Below are 23,753 nucleotides of genomic sequence, written 5' to 3' on the forward strand. Positions count from 1 at the left end.
TTACAACCCTGGGTGTGCTTTACGGACTAGCGCACAGCAATGACGCAGAGAGCATAGCAACCACCCTGGGAGGGCCTATGGGCCATAACAACCAGTTGACCAATCAACACAGGGCAAGCCCTCCAAGCCTGGAGGCACACCAATCGTGAGCCTGTGCGTACCCCTAGACACTCCCCTTACGCTGCCCTATAAAGATCTATGCGCAGCGGCTTCAAGCCGTCTTTTCTAGCTGTCCACCATGGCGGGTGGGTGAAAGACCCGAGCTAACATGGGGTTAGCTCGTTAAATTACAATAAAGCCTCGTGCAGTTTGCAGCAAGCTCTCGAATCCGCCTGGTGATTGGGGTGACCGCGAACGTGGCCTGGGACCCCGGAAACTTGAGTTTTCGGGGGTCTAACACAACCTTCAAGCTGTCTGGGAGAGCTAATTTTGAGTGGTTTTCTGTGCTTGTATCAAGAGGCAGCCTGAGGTTATGGGCAGAGTTCTCTGAGGCATATATCAAGAATGTGGGCGAGAGCAGACATGTTTGAACCCATCAATTCATTTCTCAATTCTGTTTTAATCATTATTGCAGTACGAGGACAGAACACAAGACTGTGTGCTTGCTAGGCCATTTTGGGTTTTGTTGTTTAAGATAGGCTCTTGCTAGCCTTAAACCAGTACCCAACATTTACAATTTTGAGTCCATTTCGTCATTGGAAAGCTCAGGTTGACCATCATTCCACTACTCCACCTACCATCTCTGCCTTGACCTTAGCAAGTTGCTGGGGACAGGGGAAGAGTACAGACTGAGCCTAGAACATACTCCATAGATACTTTGTTGCTACCTTTTGTATTTGACCCTTTCAATTACTTCTTTACCACACCTAAGTTCCTGCTGTTTTCCTGTCTTGCCTGTTGAGGGACCTGACCTCCATTACCACTTCTATAGTTCCTTGGGCAACATGAATGGACCCATCTACCTAATCTCACTATGTATCTCTGGCTGGCCTGGAGTTTCCTATCTAGGCCAGGATGGCCTCAAACTCAGAGATCTGTGTGCACCATCATTCCGTCTGTCCTCATTTTAATCCTGTCCTTACTGACTTCTTTCCCAAACTACACTTCTTTCTTGTGTTAGGGCTCAAACTTCTGGGGCTTTGAGGATGCCAGGCTAGCAAGTGCTGTTCCATTGAATTATATACACACACACCCTTTTTTTTAAACTGGCAGGGTCTCACTGCATAGCCCTGGCTGGTCTTCAACTCCTAATCTTGCCTCTGCCTCTGAAGGGGCAGCATTAAAGGTATGCAACACACTGCTGGTCTTCCTGCAGGCCCTTATTTCCTTCTAGCTTTCCTTCGCACCACCCTTGACATGTCTGTTTTCTCCCACACGCAGTCACCACTGCTGGTTCTGTGTTCTGTGTTCTTAACAAATGCCTCATGAATTTGTCAATTTCTCTCTATCCTAACAGTCATCGCCCAGCTCAGCAATTAGACTTATCTCCCAACCCCTTCAACTTCAGATCCTGCTGAGACCTACCGAAGTGATTTCTGTTTGTAGGATGTGCAAACACCCCTAGTGGGCCGCTGAGGCTGCCACTCTCCATATTACCTCCCTGTGGTCCAAGTCACTGTCCCCTCAAGTTCAGGAGCATGTTCTTTCTTACACTGCATGTGCACATGGCTCCCTTTGTGCTCACACAACCTGTCTAGGGTCATTTCTAGGCTCCTTCACACAGCTTAGCTATATTTCAGTTTGAAGGCTTTCTCCAAGTACCCCATCCCACCTTCTTGTAGGTTCTGGTTTATATCAATCATAACACACTTTTCATTGTCTACTCTCCTGGCCTAATTGACATTCTACACTGGCCCCAACCATATCTGGCTCAAATGTTCAACCCCCCGCTTAAGCACAGTGATTGGTATCCTGAGGAAATATAATCAAGAGACCATGGGTTTCCACTGATGATAGCTGGTGGTCCTTTTCCCAGGGCCATCTTCCTTTGCACTGACAGCAGTGGTCTGTGCCCTCCCAAGAGGCTCCCTCATCCAGTCAACCATCAACCTGTTGGTTCTATGTTCTTAATGAGTGGTTTATGAATAGTTTATGAATGTGTCCAGTTTCCTTAACCTGTGCCAGGCAACACCTCTTCATGAGCCCTTGAACACATCATCTTGTGTGTGTGTACACATGCAGAAGCCAAAGGATGACATCAAGTGTCTTCCTCTATTGCTGTCCATCTTATTTTGGGGGACAGTCTCTGACTGAATCTGGAGCTCACTAATTAGCTAGACTGGCTGGCCAGCAAGCTCCAGACTCTCTCCTCATTTCAGGGATACAGGAACACACCACCACTCTCAGCTTTTTATGTGGGTGCTGGGGGTCTGAACTGAGGTCTGCATGCTTACACACACTTTACCAACCAATCTCTCCTCCCCTCCCCCCTCCTTCCTTTTTGTGGTACTGGAGATTGAACCTAAGGCTTCACACATTGCCAGGCAAGAGCTCTAACATTATGTTAGAGCTTCACCCCCTATACCTACTTTTTTCAATCATCTAGAGTTCTGTAAACACTTTTAGAAAGGACTACATCTCCCAAGAATGCCTTCATAAGAACTTTTATTATTATTTAGAAATGCAGTTATATACATAGAACAATTAAAATTAAATTAAACTTTGTACAAATATTAAAATACTATCTTCATACCCACTGCAATGTACAGGATACCAAAAAATATATATAAAAATAAAATAAAGCAAACCCAGATTGATTGACATCCTGCACAGTCAATTATGCATGTGTTGTTTTAAACCATTATATGAGTACCATTCTGCAAAGGATCCCATAGTGGTGCACAACCTTAAGAAGCCAGGACAGTGTGCATATAGCCATGCAGCCCACAGCCATTTCCTCTCCCTACTTGGCAATCTAAGTGTTCTATCCCCACATCCTCCCTGGTGAGCTCTGCTATTAGAAGAGGGTTTTCTTTGTGTGTGTGTGTGTGTGTGTGTGTGTGTGTGTGTGTGTGTGTGTGTGTGTGTGTGTGAACTCTTTGTTCAAAACTCTACTAGGTTTTCAGCTGGAAATGAAGTCACATCTTAGAAAAACTAGCCCCACCACTTTTGGCTTTCCAGGGAACCAGCTACCACATCACTCAGCCTAAACATCTGCCAAGAAAATATTCTCTAAAGGCTGCAGAAGACCCAGCAGGCCCCACAAGAGGCGGCTCCAGCCATACTGTCAGGCACAGGCATACCTGCCATCAAGCTGTGCAGTAGGCATGCTACGAGTCCCTTCTAAAGCCCCTCTTTGGTCTTTAAGGAGGAGGAAGGGAACAAGAATCTAGAAATGTCTGCAACATATTCCATTTTCTATTCTGGAATGTTCCTCAGGAACAGAGGAGACAATGTTACGTAGGAAGCCAAGTGTTTCAGGAGTTCTGATGGGTTTGGGAAGAAAAAGGCGCCATCTATCCCCATTCAGCCACTCACAAAGCAGGAAAAGTATACCTTTGTCTTGTAGCCTGGCTTCTCTACAGAACTGTAAAGCTGGGGGTGGGGAAGAGGGCAAGATGAATGGGGAAGACTAAGTTCTCTTTGCAAATGGAGTGCTTGTAGAATGTACACTGAAATGCCTTATAAAAGCAAACAAATCCACAAAGTGGTCAGGACTCCACCCACTTCACAGTTCTCACTCAGTGAAACAGGAATACAGAAACGGCACACAAAATACAGAACTGGGCAGATAAAGCCTACCTGTTTAACTAAGGCATGGAGGGACGGAATTTCTATTTTATTCATTTCACCATTCTGGCCCTTGAAAATTGGTAAGACTGTCACCAGGATATAAAACCTGCATTGAGACAGCACAAGTATGAAAAAGCAAAAGCATCCCCCAAACCAAAACAAACAAAAAAACCAAAACTCTGTGTAAAAGTCCTTTGGTGCCGACTGTCTCTTCTGGACAAGTCTGCAGGATGCCCCTGGAGGTAAACCCAGTTAAGCAGGCAGCAAAACTCCTTCCCACTTGCTCTAAGCATCTTTCTACCCAACAGCCTGGCACCTGCCACTGACCCTGTTTCTACCCAGGCTCCACCTCAAGGCAATTAAGTCCCCCAGTCCCTCTGTATGGGACAAAGTCCAGATGCCCCCAAAGCCACAGCACATGGCTGATAGTTAAGAAATCACTTTAGAAAGAGAAACACAGGAAGAAGTTGAAGATGCCAGCAGCAGTAGGTGGGAAACTCCAAGAACAGACCTCAAAACTAGTTTCAGGAGGATGGAGAACATGACCCTTTTGTCCTCCAGTTAGATGAGCCCGGGCTTGTGATCCCCAGAGAGCATGTTAATGGATGGGGAGAGGGAAGGAGGCACCAGGAGGTTCTTTTATCCAAGGGTCAAGCCAGTCTTCTATGTGGCTAAATAACTTCAAAACAAAAGGTGCAATCTGTTAAGGGGCAAAAACCCAGAGTAAAGACACAGAAAAGGGAAGGATCTTCCATTTTTCTCTTAAAAGCTCCTAGAGCAGAATTCAGATTTTTAGAAGAGGAAGGCTCCTTCAGCAGACTCCTGCCCATCTGCCCCACTTCTCTCTTGAGGAGGGAGGGCACCACTGAGGATAAAGAAGAGTCCTTGTGCGATAACTTGGGGCCTCAGAACCCAACCCCCGGGTGGTATATGACAGCAACTGCTAAGAGGTGTGTACTGTCTCCACTGGGCTTTAGTCTTGTTCTAGCACCTTCTCCAGCCATTCCGAGCCAACCACACTTGCCTGGACACTGGGCACAATAGACTGGCCTCCTGGGTGGGAGATGTGGGAGTGGCCAACAGGGAAGCAGGCACTGCCCTAACCCTGAGAGGAAAGAAGACAGGGTGGCAGGAAGCCAGGCATGACAGGGACTAAAGTGCATTGTAAGTGGAGGCAGTGGGCTAGAGGACGTCATTCCCCTATCTGAGGCCACTGATGCCTGCAGCTAACCCTGTTAGGTCAGGAACTATAAATACCTGGGATTTTATTATTTTTACCACCCCAGAGAGGCTCAGGGAGAAATATCATAGGTGCAGTCCAGAATTGGCTGACATGTCCCAGCCTTGAGGAAAAGAATGAAGGGGGGGGGGTGGGAGAAGCACACATTCCTTAATACCACATCTGTCTTCTCAAGATGATAGAAGCCTGGTGGGCTTCAGCTACCCAGGCATTCGGTGCCATAGGAGGGCCCAGCACAATGCCCAGAGTACCCCTTTGATGCCAGCACTTTCGCACTCCCAGGGCCTAAATCTCATGCTTCTGGGTACCCACCAACCCACACCAGCTGGTAAAGCCAGGGGTGCCGGGAAGCATTTCTTAGCTCTGCAGGAAAGACAGAGTGACTTGTCAGCAATGACATGTGTAAGGGCTTGGAGAAGAGAGCAGAGTAGGAGAAGCAGCAACACAGCAGGCCACTTTCTGGGCATAGTTACTAAGGCACATGACTGTGGTGAGGAGGATCCTCGGGACCTGGCCTGAGCTGCCTGCAGCCACAGGGGACTTGGTCTGTACCTCTCAACCTCCCCTCCATCACCACAAACCTAGAAATGGGCAACTTGCCCAGACTGCCAAAACCCAGATGAGCTTTTGTTGGCATCTCAGCAAATCTCAGGGTTCTGTGGGCTGCAAGGAAGCCAGAGCTACCTAGGACGAAGTCCAGGAGACAGCATGCAACTTCCCCTTATCCAGGAACAGAAACCAAGGCCAAAGCAGTCAATGCTGGAAGCAGGAAGTGAGAACTTGCATATTAGGAAGACAATTATTATCTGACAACCTTCTTCCCTCCCGCAGGTCTTCTGGGTGCTTCTTGGAAACTCAAGAGCCAGGAACTTGCACCCAAGTTGGACGGCTGAGTGCTGGGCAGGTTTGGCATGACTTCCCAAACCTACTCTCAGTTAAGGAAGATGCCATCAGTGTCAACACACAGGGCAAGCTCAGGGACCCATATTCTGGCCCCAATAAGAGTCACTCCTGCTTTAAGGGCCTTACTGTTCAATCTGTTTCTGCAGCCCCAGTCCCAGCCCGTGTACAGGTGGCAATAGCCACTAAGGCCTGTGGACAGCAACCCACCTGCATATCGGGGAACCTGGACAGGGTGGGGGAAGGCACAAGTAAACACAGCAGTGCTCAGGCCCTCATGGCTGTGGGGTTGCCACCAGAGAGCTAGCTGGAAGGGATCCAGTGGCTCGGGAAAGGGAGGGTTCAATCCAGCACATTCAGACATGTCCCTGACAGATGGGAAGGCTGGGCCAGGCAAAGAGCCAGGTCCTCCAGCTGTTCAGTGGGCAGATGGTGAGAATCTTCCATGAGTATCCAGCGGGATGGCCTGCAGGCCCTCAGGTACACATAGATACACAGGTGGCAGCTCAGGCATCCAGGCGGGACAACTGGAGAGGACATGGTACTCAAACCCACAGGAGGAGAGAGGACGGGCAGAGAGGAGAGAAGCCAGTGGCAGCCCTCATGCTTCTTTCAACAGTGGGATATCTGCAGAGAGGTGGGGAGAAAACAGTAGTCAACGAAAGCTGTCTCAATTCTACTCCCAACTCTACCTCAGGGACCCCCCACATGGCCCCCATTTAAAGAAATAACGCTCTGCAGCACACATGTAAGCTATTCAGAATTTCTTGCTTTCTGCCTCATCTCTCCAACTGCCTGTATGATAAAATCTCAATGCTGAGCCTGGCATTCAAACACCTTCTGGACCCACCAACACAACCTTGTCTCTTTTCTCTGCTGGTCTAGTTACTTTTAGTTCTCCAGTCTTGCTCTAGGAAGCCACAAAGTCCTCAAGTACCAGCATTTCCTTAAAGCCACCTGACGTCTCTGTGAACCTGGACCAATCACATTGTTTCTTTGGGTTTTGGTCTTCTCAGATGTCACCAGAGGGGAGAAGGCCAGACCCATGTGTCATTTCGTTACTTTATAGCTATCCAATTTTTTAATGTGTGTGTACAACTGCACACTGCAGGGAGTATGTGATGATGTGCACTCGTACCTGCAGGCCACAGAACAACTTTTGGGAGTTCTCATTCTATTATGTGGGGCCCTGGGATCTAATTCAGATCATCAGGTTTGGTAGCAAGTGCCTTTACCCGCTGAGTCATCTTGCTGGCCTTATGTCTCTATTTTAAAGATAGGGTCTATGCAGTTCAAACTAACGTGGACTTGTGGTCCTCTTGTCTCAGTCTCTGAAATGCTAGGATTGCAGGCCTGAGGCAACATCTGGCTAGCACAACAATTACTGGTTCCATAATGCCTCCAATTAAGGCCCCATTGTCTTTCCAACTGATACTCCATGCAGCAGAGTGCATGTTTCCTGTTTGAGTCAGACCTGAAACCCCATTTGGCACCAAACATGAGATGGAGCTTTCAAAAAGGCCTGTTCAAGCCAGGAGTGATGACACCTACTTTTAATTCCAGCAGAATTATTTTTAATTGGAGGCAGAAGCAGGCTAATCTCTGTGGTTTTTAGGCCAGCCAAGGCTACAAGTGAGACCCTGTCATTGAAAAAAGAAAGCTTACTTAAGCTAGCACATGGTAGACAGCTGTGATCAGCCACTTGGGAGGCTGAGGCAGAAGGACAATGGTTTCTAAGGCAGAATGGACTATGCAGAGAGACCCTTTCTCTGAAAACAACAAAGTAACAAAAGCCCTCAATCCAAAAACACAAGCAAGAAGCCATCAAGGAAGAACAGGCAACTTCCTTGGCTCCTGAAGAAGGATAAAGGATGCCACCTGCTCTTAGCCACATCTCATATGTGCCTGAGGGTCCAGAGGTCACTGACTGCCACATCCAAACTAGGTCAGTTATTACAGGGCCCTTGCCATCTTTCTCCAACAAAGAACAAAGATAAGCTACTGATAGACACATTTCTAAGTGTTAGACATAGACTCTCTCCAGCATACCAGGATTTGTGAAGTTTCCTCTAGGGCTCTTTCAGAAAGGCAGAAAGTGTTACTATCAACAGTGAGCTTCTCTGTTTTGTCTGAATCTAGAACTACACTGGGATTTCACCTATAGATATTCTTTAAAGTGACAGATTTGAATTGCAGTTAAATTCTCCAGCAAAGGCAGATTGTCAGTAGTCAACCATTGCACTCTATGGCCAGTCTGACACAAAGGAACTAGTTACCATCATGGCATTGTAAGGTTAAAAATGCTATTTAGGGCTGGAGAGATGGCTCAGAAGAGCCCTGGCTGCTTTTCCAGAGGTCTTGAATTCAATTCCCAGCAACCATATGGTGGCTCACAACCATCTGTAGTGAGATCTTGTGCCCTCTTCTGGCCTGTAGGCTGACATGCAGGTAGAACACTGGATATATAAGAAAAAATTTTAAAATACTGGCTTAGAGGCACAGTCATTTAGTTTTAAATCTCAGGTGTCAATTACCAGTGGATAAATGGGTTCCATTTTCTCCATTTGTAAAGTGGGGACAGTCATAAATACCTATCACTCACTGTCACGCTTAACTGATATAGACAGCACAAGGAAACTGGCAATATACTCCTGTGTAAATGAAGCAGCTGTCTTCTCTACACGACACGCAGGCTACCATTTTCTCAGCAGTCCAGCCCAAGATCTCCTTATTTCCTGCCTTTCAGGAACACAAAACTTTTTAATAGCCCTATACCCTGACCCCTATTCCATTTGGTTTAGCGGAGCCTATGGCTGTGAATAGTATTAGACTCTAGAGCCATCACAATTCATAGGTAACAATGAAGTCTCCCTACTAGATCCCAAAGCTTTACCTGGCATTCTGAGGACCAAATCCTACTTTGTAGGCTAATACTCTGGCTGTTACTTTTTTTTTTGGGTGGTGGGTTGAGGGGTGAAAATACACTAATTATCAGAGTGGCCTACAGGGCTTCCTCATTCCCAGCAAGAATTCCAACAGCTAGTGATCCATGTTTAGCAAAGACCACTTACCATCTGTGTACTCCTCTGATGTGAGGGATAAAAGGCTTTGTATGTCACTGTTCTCCGAATCTGCAGCGTCTTTGTGTGTTGGCCGGCTGCTCCCTGAGCCGGCCACCCAGGAAGATGTGGTTGCTTGGTGCACCATCACAGTCTCTGAGCCCTGGGAACCCCAGGCTTCACACAGCCCAGAATGGCCCGGAGCCTCATCCTCTCCACCTGCAGAAGAGCAGGCCCCCTGGCCCTGAAGCTGCTGTTCCCTTGGCACGTTTCTCCCACTAGGTGCAGACCCTTCTGACAGAACGATCTGTACTCTAGGGTCAGCCGGTGGCATGCAATGACCAGAACTGCCATACACGGCTTCTTCGTATGAAGGTAGTGCAACCTGGACCCCATCCACCATGATGGAGACTTGGTCCCCAGAAACCCCTTGGTCACGCCTGGATCAGAAAAGAAAGACACAAGAATCTGAGCAACACAGAGGTGACTCAATAACATTGTACTAACAAAACCCATCATTCTCCAGCACTTATTATATACCAGCAAGTAGGAAGTACTTTAAACACTTTAGCATGCTGAATGGATCCTCACCTGAGCCCTTTTCATGAATGGATTCACCATTGGCTCAGAGAAGTAACTGCTTGGCAGCCAGAGAGCTGGTAAAGGGCGGACTTGGGATTGAACCCCTTTTTACATACTTCTAAAGACTGTATTCTTGGGGCTGGAGAGGATGGCTCAATGGCTAAGAGCACTGGCTGCTCTTTTTTTTTTTTTAAGATTTTATTATGTATACAACATTCTGCTTCCATGTATATCTGCACACCAGAAGAGGGCACCAGATCTCATAACGATGGTTGTGAGTCACCATGTGGTTGCTGGGAATTGAACTCAGGAGCTTTGGAAGAGCAGCCAGTGCTCTTAACCTTTGAGCCATCTGTCCAGCCCCCTCTTTCTTTTTTTGTTTTTTGTTTTTTTTTTCTTTTCTTCTTCTTCTTTTTTTTAATGAGACAGGGTTTCTTCTGGAACTCTTTAAAGACCAGGCTGGCCTCAAACTCACAGAGATCCACCTGCCTCTGCCTTCCAAGTGCTGGTGCACCACCACCGCCTGGCCCACTGGCTGCTCTTTCAAAGGACCTGGGTTTGATTCCCAGCATCCATATATCATGCATAGACATACATGTAGGCAAATCACTCATATATCTTGCTGGGTGTGGTAATACACACCTCTAATCCTAGCACTTGAGAGGCAGACACAGGAAGAATCTCTGAGTGTGAGGCCAGCTGGTCTAGAGTGAGACTCTAGTTTTTTTTGTCGTTGTTTTTTTTTTAATCACACATACAATTCTGAATTTTAACACAAATGCAGGAAAAAACATGTGGCAAAGTCTACATAAGGCCCCTGCATGATCCCAAGGTGGCACTGGTGTACAACCGAGGCCAGGAGCTGCAGTCTAGGTCCTCTGTTCCCATCCTAGGCACTCCCACTTCCTCAACACAAGGGTCTCACCACCACTGTCTTGGCTTACATGGAAACCACTTGCCTGATTTTTTTTTTTTTTTTTTTTGAGACAGGGTAGACACCACATCCAGCTGATGTTGTTTTTAAAGAGACATGTCTAACCCTGGACTCAGGGTCCTTTTACCTCAGGTTCCCAAATGCTAGAATTACAGGCATATAATATACTAGGGCTGGCTCTTGCTCTGTAGACCAGGCTGGCCTAGAACTCACAGGGATCTGCCTGTCTCTGCCTCCCAAGTGCGCCCACAGACTAGCTTTTACTTTGTATTCTAATAATTTGACTATAACACAAGTCCTTCAACACTGGTTTGGCTTTAAATATATACGTTTAGATATGCAACCCCTCTAGCTTCTTTTTAGTGAACATTGAGAGATTTACTTATTCAGACACCTTTTCTGGGGATCACTCTTATTATACACGCATTCCCCCCCCCACCCATTTTAAAGCATGGTGAAGACAAAATTTTGTATAAGCCTTACGATTTCTTTCCCCATATAACTTACAATGTTGTTACAGTCCAGAAATGTAACAATGGTATACTATAAAACAAGCTTCCCAAATTGTTCACAAAATTGTCTATTGCTGCTCTGTTCTTTGTTTTTATCCAGAATCAAACATACGTGCAGGCTAATTGTATGTCAACTTGATATAGGCTAGAACAGTGGTCCTCAACCTTCCTAATGCTATCACCCTTTAATATAGTTTCTCATGTTGTGATGACCACCCAGCCATAAAATTACTTCATTGCTACTTCATAACCGTAATTTTGTTAGTTATGAACTGTAATATAATTATCTAATATGGGAGTTCCTATGAAAGGGTCATTTGACCCACAAGGGGGTTGTGACCCAGACTAAGAATCACTGGACTAGAGTCATCTGAAAGGAGGGAATCCCAACTGAGAAAATGCCTCCAGAGTGGGCTGTAGGCAAGCCTGCTGAGCATTTCCTCAATTAGTGATTGATGTGGGAGGGCTCAGCCCAGCCCTTTGTGGGTGGGGTCATTCCTGGGCTAATGATCCTGAAAACAGGCAGAACAAGCCAGTAAGCAGTACTCCTTCATGACCTCTGCATTAGTTCCTGCCCTGTTTAAATTTCTGTCCACATCTCCTTCAGTGAAGGATTATGGATGTAGAAGTGTAAACCCTTTCTCTCCAACTTGTTTTTGATCTTGGTGTTTCATTATAACATCAGTAACCCTAAGACGCATACACTCTATGATTATTTGTCCTATCCCTTTCATTTCCACTAGAGTATACACTAGACTTTTATGACATTTTTTAAAAATTAAGATTATTTTATTTTATACGTATGACTGTTTTTTTCTGCATGTATGTCTATGTACCACATGGGTGCAACACTCCCAGTGGCCAGAATAAGGTGTCAGATCCTCTGGAACTGAATCTTCAGATGGTTGAAGCCATCTTGTGGATGCTAGGAATTGAACCCAGGTCCTCTAGAAGAGTACCCAGTGCTCTTAACTGCTGGGTCATCTCTCCAGCTTCAGAGACCCTGACAATTTTTTTAAGTGTCCAGGCCAGCTGTCTAGGAGGATATCCTACTACTTAAATGTGTGTAATTATTTTTCATTATAACTGAATGTAGCTTAGCTTTTACCAAGACTACTCAGACAGGAAGGATGTGTTCCTTCATTTTCCACACTGAGAGGCACAGTACCAATGCCTGGCTATACTGGTATTACCATTGCTCATAAGCGATTAACTCTCAATTTCTTTACCTGTACCTGGCAAACACAATCTACATTGCCCAATTCAAGTAACATATACACTGAAAACAATTAGCATCCCTAAAAGTACCCAGACATTTCTGAAGGGAAATGTTAAAATTTTTTTGTTGCTGGGTGTGGTTATACATGTCTTTAATCCTAACACTTGGGGGGGCAGAGGGAGGAGGGCACCTATGAGTTCTAGGCCAGCCTGGTTTACAGAATTACAAGACAGCCAGGGCTACACAGAAAAATCCTGTCTTGAAAAACAAAACTTTTTATTTATTTAGTGTATGCTGTCCTCTGACCCTCCCACATGTACACCACGTATGCATAGCACATGCTCACTCACATAGTAAACATAGTTAAAGAGTCTCCTTCAAAATACCTCTTTAAAAATAATTGCTACTCCCATTTCTTCTAGACAAGAGGAAAAAGGAAATATCACATTCCTATACAGAAATTCACTTCAGTACCCTGTCCAGTACCTGTAAATTCCAAATCTGGAGCATTTTATAGAGTGTAGTTTAATCTGGACTGTTGTACCTGAGAGCTAAGACAGTGACTAATGTAGGGCTATGAATGACTATAAATGATCTATTCTTCTAAGGCATGAGGTACCCTCAAGGGCTGAGCAACTACAGAAGCCAAGGCAGGGTAGGAGAAAAGTCCCCTATCAGAGATATACTCAGGGCTATTCCCACCGGGGCACCACCATTTGCCACCCCATCTCCTGAGTCTAGGATGATTAGTAGATAATATACCATAAGAGAAAAAGAATCTGCAGATAATCCACTTCTTCTGATTTCAGAATGGTTCCATGGTCCTGGATTCTCACTACACATTAAAATTATCTGAGAAGCTTTCTAGAAATGATTAAGGCCAGGATCCCACTCCAAACCAAAATAAATTAGAATCTGGGGAAGCTGAGCTGCACCAAGGATTAGAAACCAGGAGCAGGAAGAGGTAGCTTGCAAAAACACGCATGTATCCACATCATACAGAGAGCTATAAATCCTATCACTGCGCCTTAGCTCCAAAGTGTCTCAGGAGTGATGATGCCAATGTTGCTAAAACCACACTCCAGAGATAAGTGGAAATGCCATGGCTTTCAGGTTGAACAGATTTAGGTTTAAATTCTGCAGTCATCGTGAGATATAACATGAATATTTCCATTTGTCTGTAATGTTCCCATTAGGATCAAAGTAATGTATGTGAACCAACAAATACAGCAGCATGCAGATTCCAGGAATTTAACACACAGCTGAACCCTCCTCTCCACTTCCCTAAGATACAGACTGCAGAGGCTATAGGCCAGCAGCTTCCTAGAGCTAGTCCAAGGCTGGTCTCATGGGGATGCTTGACTAACAATGTGCTCACCTGTTATGATGAAAAGACTTCAGCTTTGGCTGCAGCAGTACAAACAGCACCACGAGGAGAAGAATGAGTGCCACAGAGCTGGCAGTGGAAGCCACTATGGACAGCGCAGGGACCCCGAGTGACGTATGAGTTTCTTTGTCTAAGGAAACAAGTCATCACAAACATTTGGTACCCAGAAACATAACACATGGGCTCATATTCCCTGCATGGTAATATACAGAAATATTTATTTGACAGCTGAACCTTTTCAGGAAAATCTTATAAAGTGGCCTATGTATGTATAGTATTTCTGGAAACATTTCCTTTCCTGTTCCCTGAATAAGATCCTCCCCTCACTCACTCAGTTTAACTGGTACCTAAACTCACTTAACTCTGGAGTTCTTAAAACACCAATGGCAGGCTGGCAAACATCAACTATTAAAAGGGCCACATCTTTCTACCACCTTGAGTTCCACCATGTTTTCCCCCAATACAGCAGGATAATTAAGAAGTGGGCAAATAATAAGGTCCTGTCCTAAACCCCATATTGTTTCCCATCCTTCTCTGAGGTGTTACAGGTTCTGGTTTTGTAGCCAAGTGTGAAGCAGAGAGAAAGCCATATGACACACACCCTTTTAGAAATCTGCATTTTCCTGTCATGCTAGACAAGAAGAGGCAGGAAGGTAAAAGACGGATTCTGTACAGCAGGGCTACAGCTCCATAACAAAACTGTCACTTTCTACTCAAGAGAAAAACGGAATGGAAGAGACACTGGAAAATGTGTTAGCATTGTGCTCGTTGCTCACTGTGCTTGCAGACAGAACACAGCCTAAGGTCATCAGCATCTGACTAGGCAAACAGCTATCCTGACATCAAAAGAATTTTACATAGTCAGGCAGATGCCTCAATAAAGACACAGAGCTTCTCAACGGTTCAGTGGAATGAAATGTGACATGCACCAGCAACCCAATGACATCCACAAAGACATGGAATACTAAAGAAAGAGAGGCCAAAGGGCTTAACACAGCCAAAGGAGCTCTTGAGAAAGTATGCACCATTCCCCAGAAGCTAGGAAAAAAGCAGGACCCAGGCAGCACCCCATTTCACATGTAGACTCACCTTCATTGAGATGACAGCTGACCTCCATGGCTGGCTTCCACTCACCATCCTTGCAGGTCAGGTATTTGTAGTCGCCCTTCAACATGTAGCCTTCTGCACATAGGTACTCGATGACACTGCCTGCTGTCAGCGGGTCTTTGCAGGGCCGGGGGTGGCAAATGTAGCCACCATTTTCTGGCTCTGGAGGCAGAGGACACACTGCAAAGACAGAGGGAAATGGTATCACAGTGAGGCTTCAATGGGCATGTACTCTCAGTAGCATGGCCCCGAAATACGAGGGGCATAGAACCATCCTTGGAAAAGCCTGCTGAACTAGTATGGAATTCAAGTTGTCACTGACAGGAGGACGTGCACCAGTAAGTCTGGCTACTTACAGCATTTCTCTCCTCCCCACTGGCCAGTAGACTCCAGAAAAGTTCTGTACCTGCTTCAATTTGGACCTGATTCAAACAGTGCTTATTAACAGTCAGACTGAGAGGGGATAAAGCATGGACAACTAACTCATTATGGCAAGTGTTAGGATTTTTTACAACATTGGTGCCAGGAAGACACCCTGGTATAATCAAAGCATGAGTTTGGCTTCTGAGAGGATTTCAGAGAGCTTTCCTGGGAGGCTTCCCAAACCCCATGCACCTTCTCTTGTCGGCCATGCTTCACTTGCCTCTGTCCCACAATTCTCCTCTAGGAATAATGACCAAGTTTTAAAGTTATTGTCATCTCTTAGGATTCTGTGAGGTAGTTATCATTTCTTCCCTCTGACGATGAGGATATTAAGTCCCACAAAGTGAAGCAACTTTTAGCCAAGATTAGGGCAGGGTGACCAGAATCAGGACTTCTGATTCTAACCCTGAGCTCTTTTTCCCATGAGACCTAATGCCTATCCCATGAGTGATTGGGATAGGCCACTCCCTCAATCTGGCCAACGAAGATGGCAAACAGGGTAGGTGGTGGGACTGTGGTTTAGAAAAGCTGTCGTGGGGTCACAGGAGCTGGAAGGTCTGAGCAGCTCTTAGGAGAAGGGAAACTCTTTCTATTTCATATAGATTACAGAACTGAATCCCAAGCCAGGCAGTGCAAGGGGGTGTGTCTAGCCACATTTGAGTCCAGTGGGGCACTAAGGAATCACTGAAAGGCTAGCCTGGGAGAAGGCAGCATGACTAGGCACTCATGACCTCCAACTTTGCAAATGTTTCACAAACACAAGATTCAACAGAGATTTTTCCAAAGGAAATTCAGTTTTGCTGACTACATGCCAGCCTATCCCCTGTATCACAGAGACATCCGTGTGGGAATCAGAATGGTGGTTTCCTTTTCTCACTTCCTCTAACAGACTCTGACTGGGAATGACACAGGACTGTCCGACTATCACGATAAGGCCCTGGCTCACTTCCATGTGAATGTCCCACAGATCAGTCTGCAGCCTCCCAGTAGCTCTGACCCAGAATGCTATTATGCAGTCTGGCTACGGAAAGGTGTTAGACGTAAAAAAGAGCCTCAGGCTGCACATCCCTAGATGTAGGTAGAAAATATGTCATTTTCTTTCTTTCCTTCTTTTTTTTCTTCCTTTCTTTCCTTCCCTGCTCCTCCTCCTCCTTCTTCTGTCATTTAAGTACATTTATAATTTTGGGGGGCATTTCTTGGGACTGAACCAGGGACTTGTGCATGCTAGATAAGCACTCTATCACTGAGACGCTCCCATTCACTTTCCTAGTATATGCTCTACCACTGACCTACACTTCCAGCTCAACAGTTTTTTAAAGTTGCTAATTTAAAAAGCTGCCAAAAGATCTAGAAGTTTGACAACTATGAAACTAGAAGATGAATCCAAATATGAGGCTGTGTCCCCTTGAAGGATATATCTCTGATATCCTTACCACCCACCCAGCTCAGAGTCCTGAGCAGGAGGGAAGAGAATACAAGGATTTCTGTAATTCTCAAAGTCAGTGGTCAAGTCATTCAGAGAGCTGGCCAGCAAACCAGCTGTCTTACTATTTCATTTTCCATCTTTTGTTCAGAGTAAGCCCCCTCAGACCTTCTGACTGATGTTTCTCTGCAGACTGTGTCTAATTGGTTCATTTCCTGGGCATAATTAATGCTGAACATTCTGGGTGGCTTGTGAGAGTAGGCAGGACCCACAGAGGCCAGTGTGCTTGGAAGAGGCTCGCAGAGAAGGGCTAGGATTCGAGGGCCATGCCTACTCTGCTATACCTCCCCTTCCCCTGTAAATCCCATAAATAGATAGGATCTCAGCATATATATATAGCATAAAGTTAAAAAAATAAGGTGTGCAGTGAAAATCCAGACATTTTCTTGCGCTCTGACCAATCAGTTCCCTCCAAAGATAGCATGTAGTTTTCCCTTATGCTTCTAAAACATCTCCCCACGCAGACTTGTTCTAATATGTCCCAAAGGATGGGATTCCTACTTCAAGACAGGGAGCATAAGGGCAGCAGAAATAACAGCTTGTACGGGGGCTCAGAATAACTCTGGAAAAGGGGCCCCTCAGATGAAGCTTCTTTTCATCAGGAGGGGAAGGGGCAATTTTTAGCAAATGCAACGAGATTGGAGAGTGTAAGTTAAGCCCAGGGAATCCAAAGTTTCCCAGTTTGGCTGAGCTGATTAACAAAAACCTTAGAGAGGACCTTGCCTCACAATTAAGAGAAACTTGTTATATGTTTAAGGTTCTTTACAAAAAGAGTTGAATCCATTCTGAGGTGCACCAGATTATTTCAGTAGTACAGCAAAAATAAACTTGGCATAAAAATTATTTTGTGTTTATCTACAAAAGTCACTCAAAAGCAATAAACTGGAATACTGCAGGTTCAGCATCAAGACAGTCAGAACCAGGTTCAAGAAAATAAAGAGGCTCTAGAATGAAGGGTCAGGAAACAGAACAGGCAAGGTCACTCTGAGATAGCAAGGCCACACACATAAAAATATTGCTCTTTAGTCCACAGAGGAGACTATGGGGAAGAGCTAAAACATAGGCCTTCAGTGAAGCCTGAAGGTTACAGGAAAGGGAAGAACATCCAGGGAAACCAAAGTCCACAAGGCAATGAAACACCCAGGAATTTCTGGCAGCCATGGTCCTGGCCAGGAGACTGACAATCTATACTTCAGGCTTTCTTTTTTTGTTTTTGTTTGTTTGTTTTTGTCAATACAGGGTTTCTTTGTGTAACAGTCCTGGCTGTCCTGGAACTAGATTTTTAGACCAGGCTGTCCTAGAATTCACTAATACTCATCTACCACTGCCTCCCAAGTGCTGGGATTAAAGGCTTTGCCACCACTGCCAGGTTTCCTTTTACAATTCCTCACTTAAAAAGGGAAGTTAAAGCTTTGTTCTTAACCCTGGAAAGACAATGAACTTATCTGATTTGGCAATAACTTAATTTTTAAGAGGAACAGAAAGCCAGATAACTTTAGAGGGGAAAAAAATTCATTCTCCTAGTTGCTGCTTCTGCATTCTACTGTCTCCTACAGATACTTAGGGCCTACATGTTAAATACTGTGTCTCCTCTGAGACTTCCTCAACAGCAACACTTAGATCCATAGATTTTAAGTAAAGTAATATCTGAAACTGTCTTGTACCATACCAAGTACATGACAGATATTAATAATTCTTTGTTTACTTTCACATAGTAAATAAATCCTCAAGGGAAGGGGCTAACCCACCAGAAGGCAATGTCTCCAGGGGTAACTAACACACTCTGAGCATTCAGTGACCATCTAGCCAGGCAGCAGTGAGAACACAAATTTGAGAGAAATGATCCAGCTGAAGTTTCCACTTTAGGGTCGCCTTAGCCTAACACACTCCTCAAAACCCAACAAGAACCCCAAAGCCCTTCTAATTGTCTTGCCTTTGTTGTTTTGGTGCCCAGTCTTTCAGGAAAAAGAGGCAACAAATTTTTGTAACAGCTCAAAGAACAAAATAAAACTCCAGGAAAGGTCTCGGGATAAACATACAAATATCTGAACCCTTTCAAAACAAGTAGCAAGCTATAGAAAGAATTGGGATGCAGCATCCAGTCTCTACGGGATTAGAGGGGACAAGGGCAGGCATACATTTAAATATCTAGTATATTTTCAAAAGACTAACCAAAAGAGGTTTCTGCCTAACAGTCACCAAGAAAACATTATACTATCAAACACAGGAGCCGCAGGGTTAACTGTTGTGTCAAGTGTTCACTCACAGGCCTGAAATAATATAGTTTCACATTAAAATCAGTATGTTAGCATTTGGGATACAAATGAGCACAAAGAAATAGTTGTTTAGGGGACTGGAGAGATGGCTCAGCAGTTAACAGCACTGTCTGATCCTCCACAAGATCAGGGTTCCATTCCTAGCAGCACAAGGTATCTCACAATCATCTACAACTCCAATTCCAAGGGATCCAATCAATGCCGCCTTCTGGCCTCTACAGATATTGCAGGTATATGATGTACAGACTGAGGGTGGGGGAGGGGAAGAGAAAGAGGGTCCCAGGCCCAAGCATTAATTCTAGAGAAGTGATCATTGGAGCAGGTTTTGTTGAGACAGGAGTTCTCTGTGAAGTATCCTTCACAAGTTGAGTCTTAACAGCTCATGCCTACTGATGATATATGCCAGGCACTATTTGAAGCAGTTTACACATGGAACTCCTTTATGTTTCACAACACACACAGACATACACACACACAGAGAGACACACGCACATCTTAAATATACTCCTAACATGAGCAAATTAAGGAAGAGAGGTTAAGATACTTGTCCAGTGCTAACCAGCAGGTAAGGCTAGTGCAACATATCAGGAGGTCTCAGAGCCTAGCTTCTCCCCCAAACCTTCACCTGCCATAGGTACCTCAGTGAGAAGTTCAGCAATACGGACAATCTGGACAAGGTAAGCAAACACTGAGGTCATTTCTAGGCTCGTTTTATTACACAAAGGCACTAAACCAAAACACCTCTGAGGTCATTTCTGACATTGAAAATCTGTCTGAAGTTGACTATGTGGTATCACCACCTCTCGAGAGGTTCATTTATAAAAATCCTAAACCAAGTGGTTTTAAACTTGCCTCAGAGTATGAAGGGCTGGCAGCACCTTGTGTCCACATAAGAAAGAGCTCCTTCAATGGAGCAGGTTCTTGCCACAGGCTTGCTGTGGGAGCCAGAAAAGAGAAATCTCATGACTAAGAAGACACCCAGGGCTGCTTCTGAATGGCTCTCCCGGCCTCCTGCATTACTGATCACCACTTGAGTAGTGAAAAGTCTAACACAGGCTGCAGCGAGAGGGAATCAAGATGATTTCTCATGCCATTTGCAACCTTCTCATATAAAACAAATCTTCCCAGCAGTCAGACAGGAAGCCCATTGTCCAGCCAGAATCTCTTTTCTTAGAGAACTTCCCACACACTGGGGGTAGGGCCACTCTGCCATAGTTCCAGCCTTTCTCAGGGTGTGCCACTGTGCTGGGGTGGGAGAGCACAGGAGGAACCACACAGGCCTAGGCTGTCTTCCTGCAGCCCTTCTCAGTCCCCAGTATCTTCCCAAGAAAGGCCTAGCTCAAGCCTTGCTTTGGGACATCAGCAATTGGCAGACAAGTCTAGCTGAGAGACTGTCCTTGTTTTAGTACTGGACTATTTCCCCTCTTTCTTGCCCTCTCTTTCATAGCCAGTAGCCTCAGAAGAGGAAAAGTATTCTTTTATTGCGTAAACATGGCAACTCTTATTACCTAGAGAGATACAAAAAAACTCTTAGTCACTCACAATAAAGTGGTGTTCTCTTGGCAAAGGATCCTGACCTTAAAGCACATATACCCAGGTGAAACTCCCACTTTTATGCTTCAGGGTTCCTGAGCACTTCTCCAGCCACTGCCAGAGAGCACAGGCTAGAATTTGTTAGTGTGGGTCCAGAATTAGATGCCTAGCTTGTTTGTTGCCTTCAAAAGTTACCCACTACAGCCTTAGGAAGATCTAGTCCTCAGTTTCCTCATCTAAAGAAGGGATGGATACATAGGTTGTTGTGAAGATTAATCCCAATATACAAGACAAGTGCCCGGGACAGGGTCTGTTACATACTAAGTGTTCAGTAAGCAGACCTTTATTATTTCCCTCTGCGTTCCTGTAACAATTGCATTCCTCTTGATAAACTACTACGATATTGTTTTTGCATTTATTTTTCCACAGGTCACCCTTCCTCCATTTCTCCACTAAGTGCCAGCACCCATCTGTCCACATTATAGGATAGGGATTTGTTTTGCTCATATTTGGTCCCCAGTGCGTCATAAATAATCTGACAGTAAATACTTAGTAGAAAATGGTATGGAACTTGCAAAAGCCTGTCAACTGCAATCCCTGTCTTGCTTCTAACTAGAATGGGCCACATAAAATAGAGAATCTCTCTGCAAGTAAATCTCTTATCCTGTAAATCGGCATCTAGCTAACCATGAAAATATACTGCCTGCCTAACAGCATCAGGCCAGAAGGGATCAGAGCATGGTCTTAGGTGTCAAACAGATGAATCTGAGTTTCAAGGGTCCACTCTGTGGCCTGTCAACTGCCCTGTCTTCTTCTGAGCTTTACTTAATAGTAATATCTAGTTCTACCAGTGTGATGAGCCATTTAATAAAAACAACATCCATGAAAATGCTTTTATCATGCTGCACATATACTAGGCACTAAAACATTTACTTCACAGAGTAAATTAAACCACATATTTCTGAGTTTTGAATGGGGCAGGACAAAGACCAAAAGAAAAGGACTATTTCAGAATTTCTGGATGTTTAGAGAGGGAATAGGCAGAAAATAGCAGTATGAAGCACTATGGGAGCTCCTTCTTTGCTCGCTCTCTGCACCATTTTAGCAGTGAGCCAACCTCTTTTCCACATCCCCTTTCAGCTGCAGAATTTAGGTTGCACTTGGCTGACAAATGGCCTCCATATGGTCTGTTACCCTTTCACCTCTTCTTGTTTTCACAGCTCAGGAAGGAGGGGAGAACAGGCTGGCAGCTGGGCTGGGTCCTTTCTCCTTCTCATTGTTATGATTGCTAGAAGAAGGGGCAGGCAGGAGGACATTCTCCTTTATCCTGCTACTCCAGGCCACCAGTCTAGCCAGCCACCACTGCTAGCCACCAGTCTTCCAGTTCAGTGAGCTGGAGAGCACAGCTCATAGCTGTTCTGTACGCCCAGGACAGAAAGATGGCCACAAAGCTAAGAAAGCAGGATATTCTGGGCGTGCTAACATATTATTGTGCTACCTTGGTTGGTAGAGAAAGGTCAAGAGAAATCAGAGGAGTTTATTTTTTCTTCAGTAGCAATGGCTACCCGGCCTCATCTCCTCACCCTATCTCCCACCCAAGCTGTCTAATGGTATGCTTTAGCCCTCAGAATTCCACCTGCAGGAGGAAGACCTACTCAGCTGCTTAGACACTGTCAGAGGGTAACCATGATACCTAAGGGCTTCCAGGGAAAATAGAGTTAGAGGCTTGTGTACAAAGGTCAAAGTTGTAGCTTCACTTCCTCTACCATCTAAAAGTAATGTCTAGTCATACCCTTTAAGAAGCATACATTTAAAAATTTAAAACAAACTTAGTCTCTGTTGTCCCACGAGGAGCAAATGAGGAAGAGAATTAACATTTACCAACAGGCACTACTTTAATCTTACTCAATCCCCCCACCCTACAAGAAACATGTAATGAGATTTTAGTCTGACTAAGAAACTAAGGCTCTGATAAATTTAGTAGTGGCTACTGAATTGTGGAATCTATATTCAAACTCTGATTTGCCCTTATGTGCTACATGGAATCTTCCCTGATTACACAATGTCACAGGACACCCCCACCACCCCACAATGCAACATATCACATGGAGATAAGAAACACAAACACAGGGTGCGGCAACTCCTTTCTGGAGTAGAATAAAGATGTGGTGTTTGCTTGTAAACATAGAGGCCTCCAAGGTTCACACACCAGTAGGCAATATTTCCCCAGCAAAGTGGGGAGAAAAGGTCAGTTTCCTTTACTACAAATGGAGCTGTTTAAAGATCACAGATACCAAAGCTGCACCTTGGAAAGGTGGGTACATTTTCAGAAGTGAAATGCAAACTGATGTTACCACTAAATGCAGACTACACAGGGCCACTGAAGTACCTCTAATGAAGCTCAAACAGCCCTATCATGCATCACAGTGAGCCAGGAAGTGCATGCTGCTTCCAGTGTTCAACAGGCACTGGTACTCACAGAGGCAGGCCTGAACAATCTAGAAAACTGAGGCATTCAGTAAATCCTAGTTATGGGTGGCCGGAGAGCTCCGATGAGGCAGTGGCTACATATCCTGGGTCTTTGCAAAATGCTCCCAGGAACTGAGGGGTGGAGATTAGACTTGGTCTAAGAAGTACTATGATGAGAGCTCTATCACTTTGCAGAGGATGTGTATCTGTTCACCCTCTCATGTGTCAGGGACAACAGGACAGAAAGGGGATAGAGGGTGCTATCAGGGGTATCTTGTCTTTTTTTTTTTTTTTTTTTTTTCCAGAACCAAAACATCTCAGAAATAAGGCAATGAAAGTATATGGGTAGAAAGAGGCAAAATCATCCCAAGATCTAGGTATTCTTTCTCTTTCACTTTGTAGGGCAGTGCTTCTCAACCTCGAGCCTCACAGGGGTTTTATCAAATATTCTGCATATCAGATATTTACAACTCAAAACAGTAGCAAAATTACAGTTCTAAGTGAAGTAGCAATAAAATAATTTTATGTATGGGGGTCACAACATGGTGTCCTGTATTAAAGGGTCACATTGATGAAAAGAACTCAGAGATCTGCCTGCCTCTGCCTCTTGAGTACTAGAACTAAAGATGTAAAGGTGTGTACCTCAACACTTGGCTTATTATCTTTTTTTATTTTTTATTTTTTTTTTGGTTTTTCGAGACAGGGTTTCTCTGTGTAGCTTTGGAGCCTATCCTGGCACTCGCTCTGGAGACCAGGCTGGCCTCGAACTCACAGAGATCCGCCTGCCTCTGCCTCCCAAATGCTGGGATTAAAGGCATGCACCAACGCCTGGCTTGGCTTATTATTTTTAAAACAGAGTCTCACCATGTAGCCCTGGCTGGCCTGGAACTCTCTACA

General features: G+C 45.0%; 1 protein-coding gene across 2 annotated transcripts in view; it reads right to left on the reverse strand.

Moving 5' to 3' along the window:
• Positions 1-2,587: 2,587 nt before the first annotated feature.
• Susd6 (sushi domain containing 6) overlaps positions 2,588-23,753 on the reverse strand; it is a 94,493-nt gene continuing 73,327 nt past the window's right edge. For both annotated transcript variants that reach the window (XM_027418409.2, XM_035444948.1), the window contains 4 exons: positions 14,655-14,852; positions 13,557-13,695; positions 8,944-9,371; positions 2,588-6,499 (listed from right to left, as the gene is read on the reverse strand). In XM_027418409.2, the coding sequence (XP_027274210.1) occupies positions 6,474-6,499; positions 8,944-9,371; positions 13,557-13,695; positions 14,655-14,852 (791 nt within the window). In that variant the 3' untranslated portion in view covers positions 2,588-6,473. The remainder of the gene's footprint in view (positions 6,500-8,943; positions 9,372-13,556; positions 13,696-14,654; positions 14,853-23,753) is intronic.

Source organism: Cricetulus griseus, chromosome 5 (assembly GCF_003668045.3).
Source record: "Cricetulus griseus strain 17A/GY chromosome 5, alternate assembly CriGri-PICRH-1.0, whole genome shotgun sequence".
Lineage (NCBI taxonomy): Eukaryota > Metazoa > Chordata > Mammalia > Rodentia > Cricetidae > Cricetulus > Cricetulus griseus.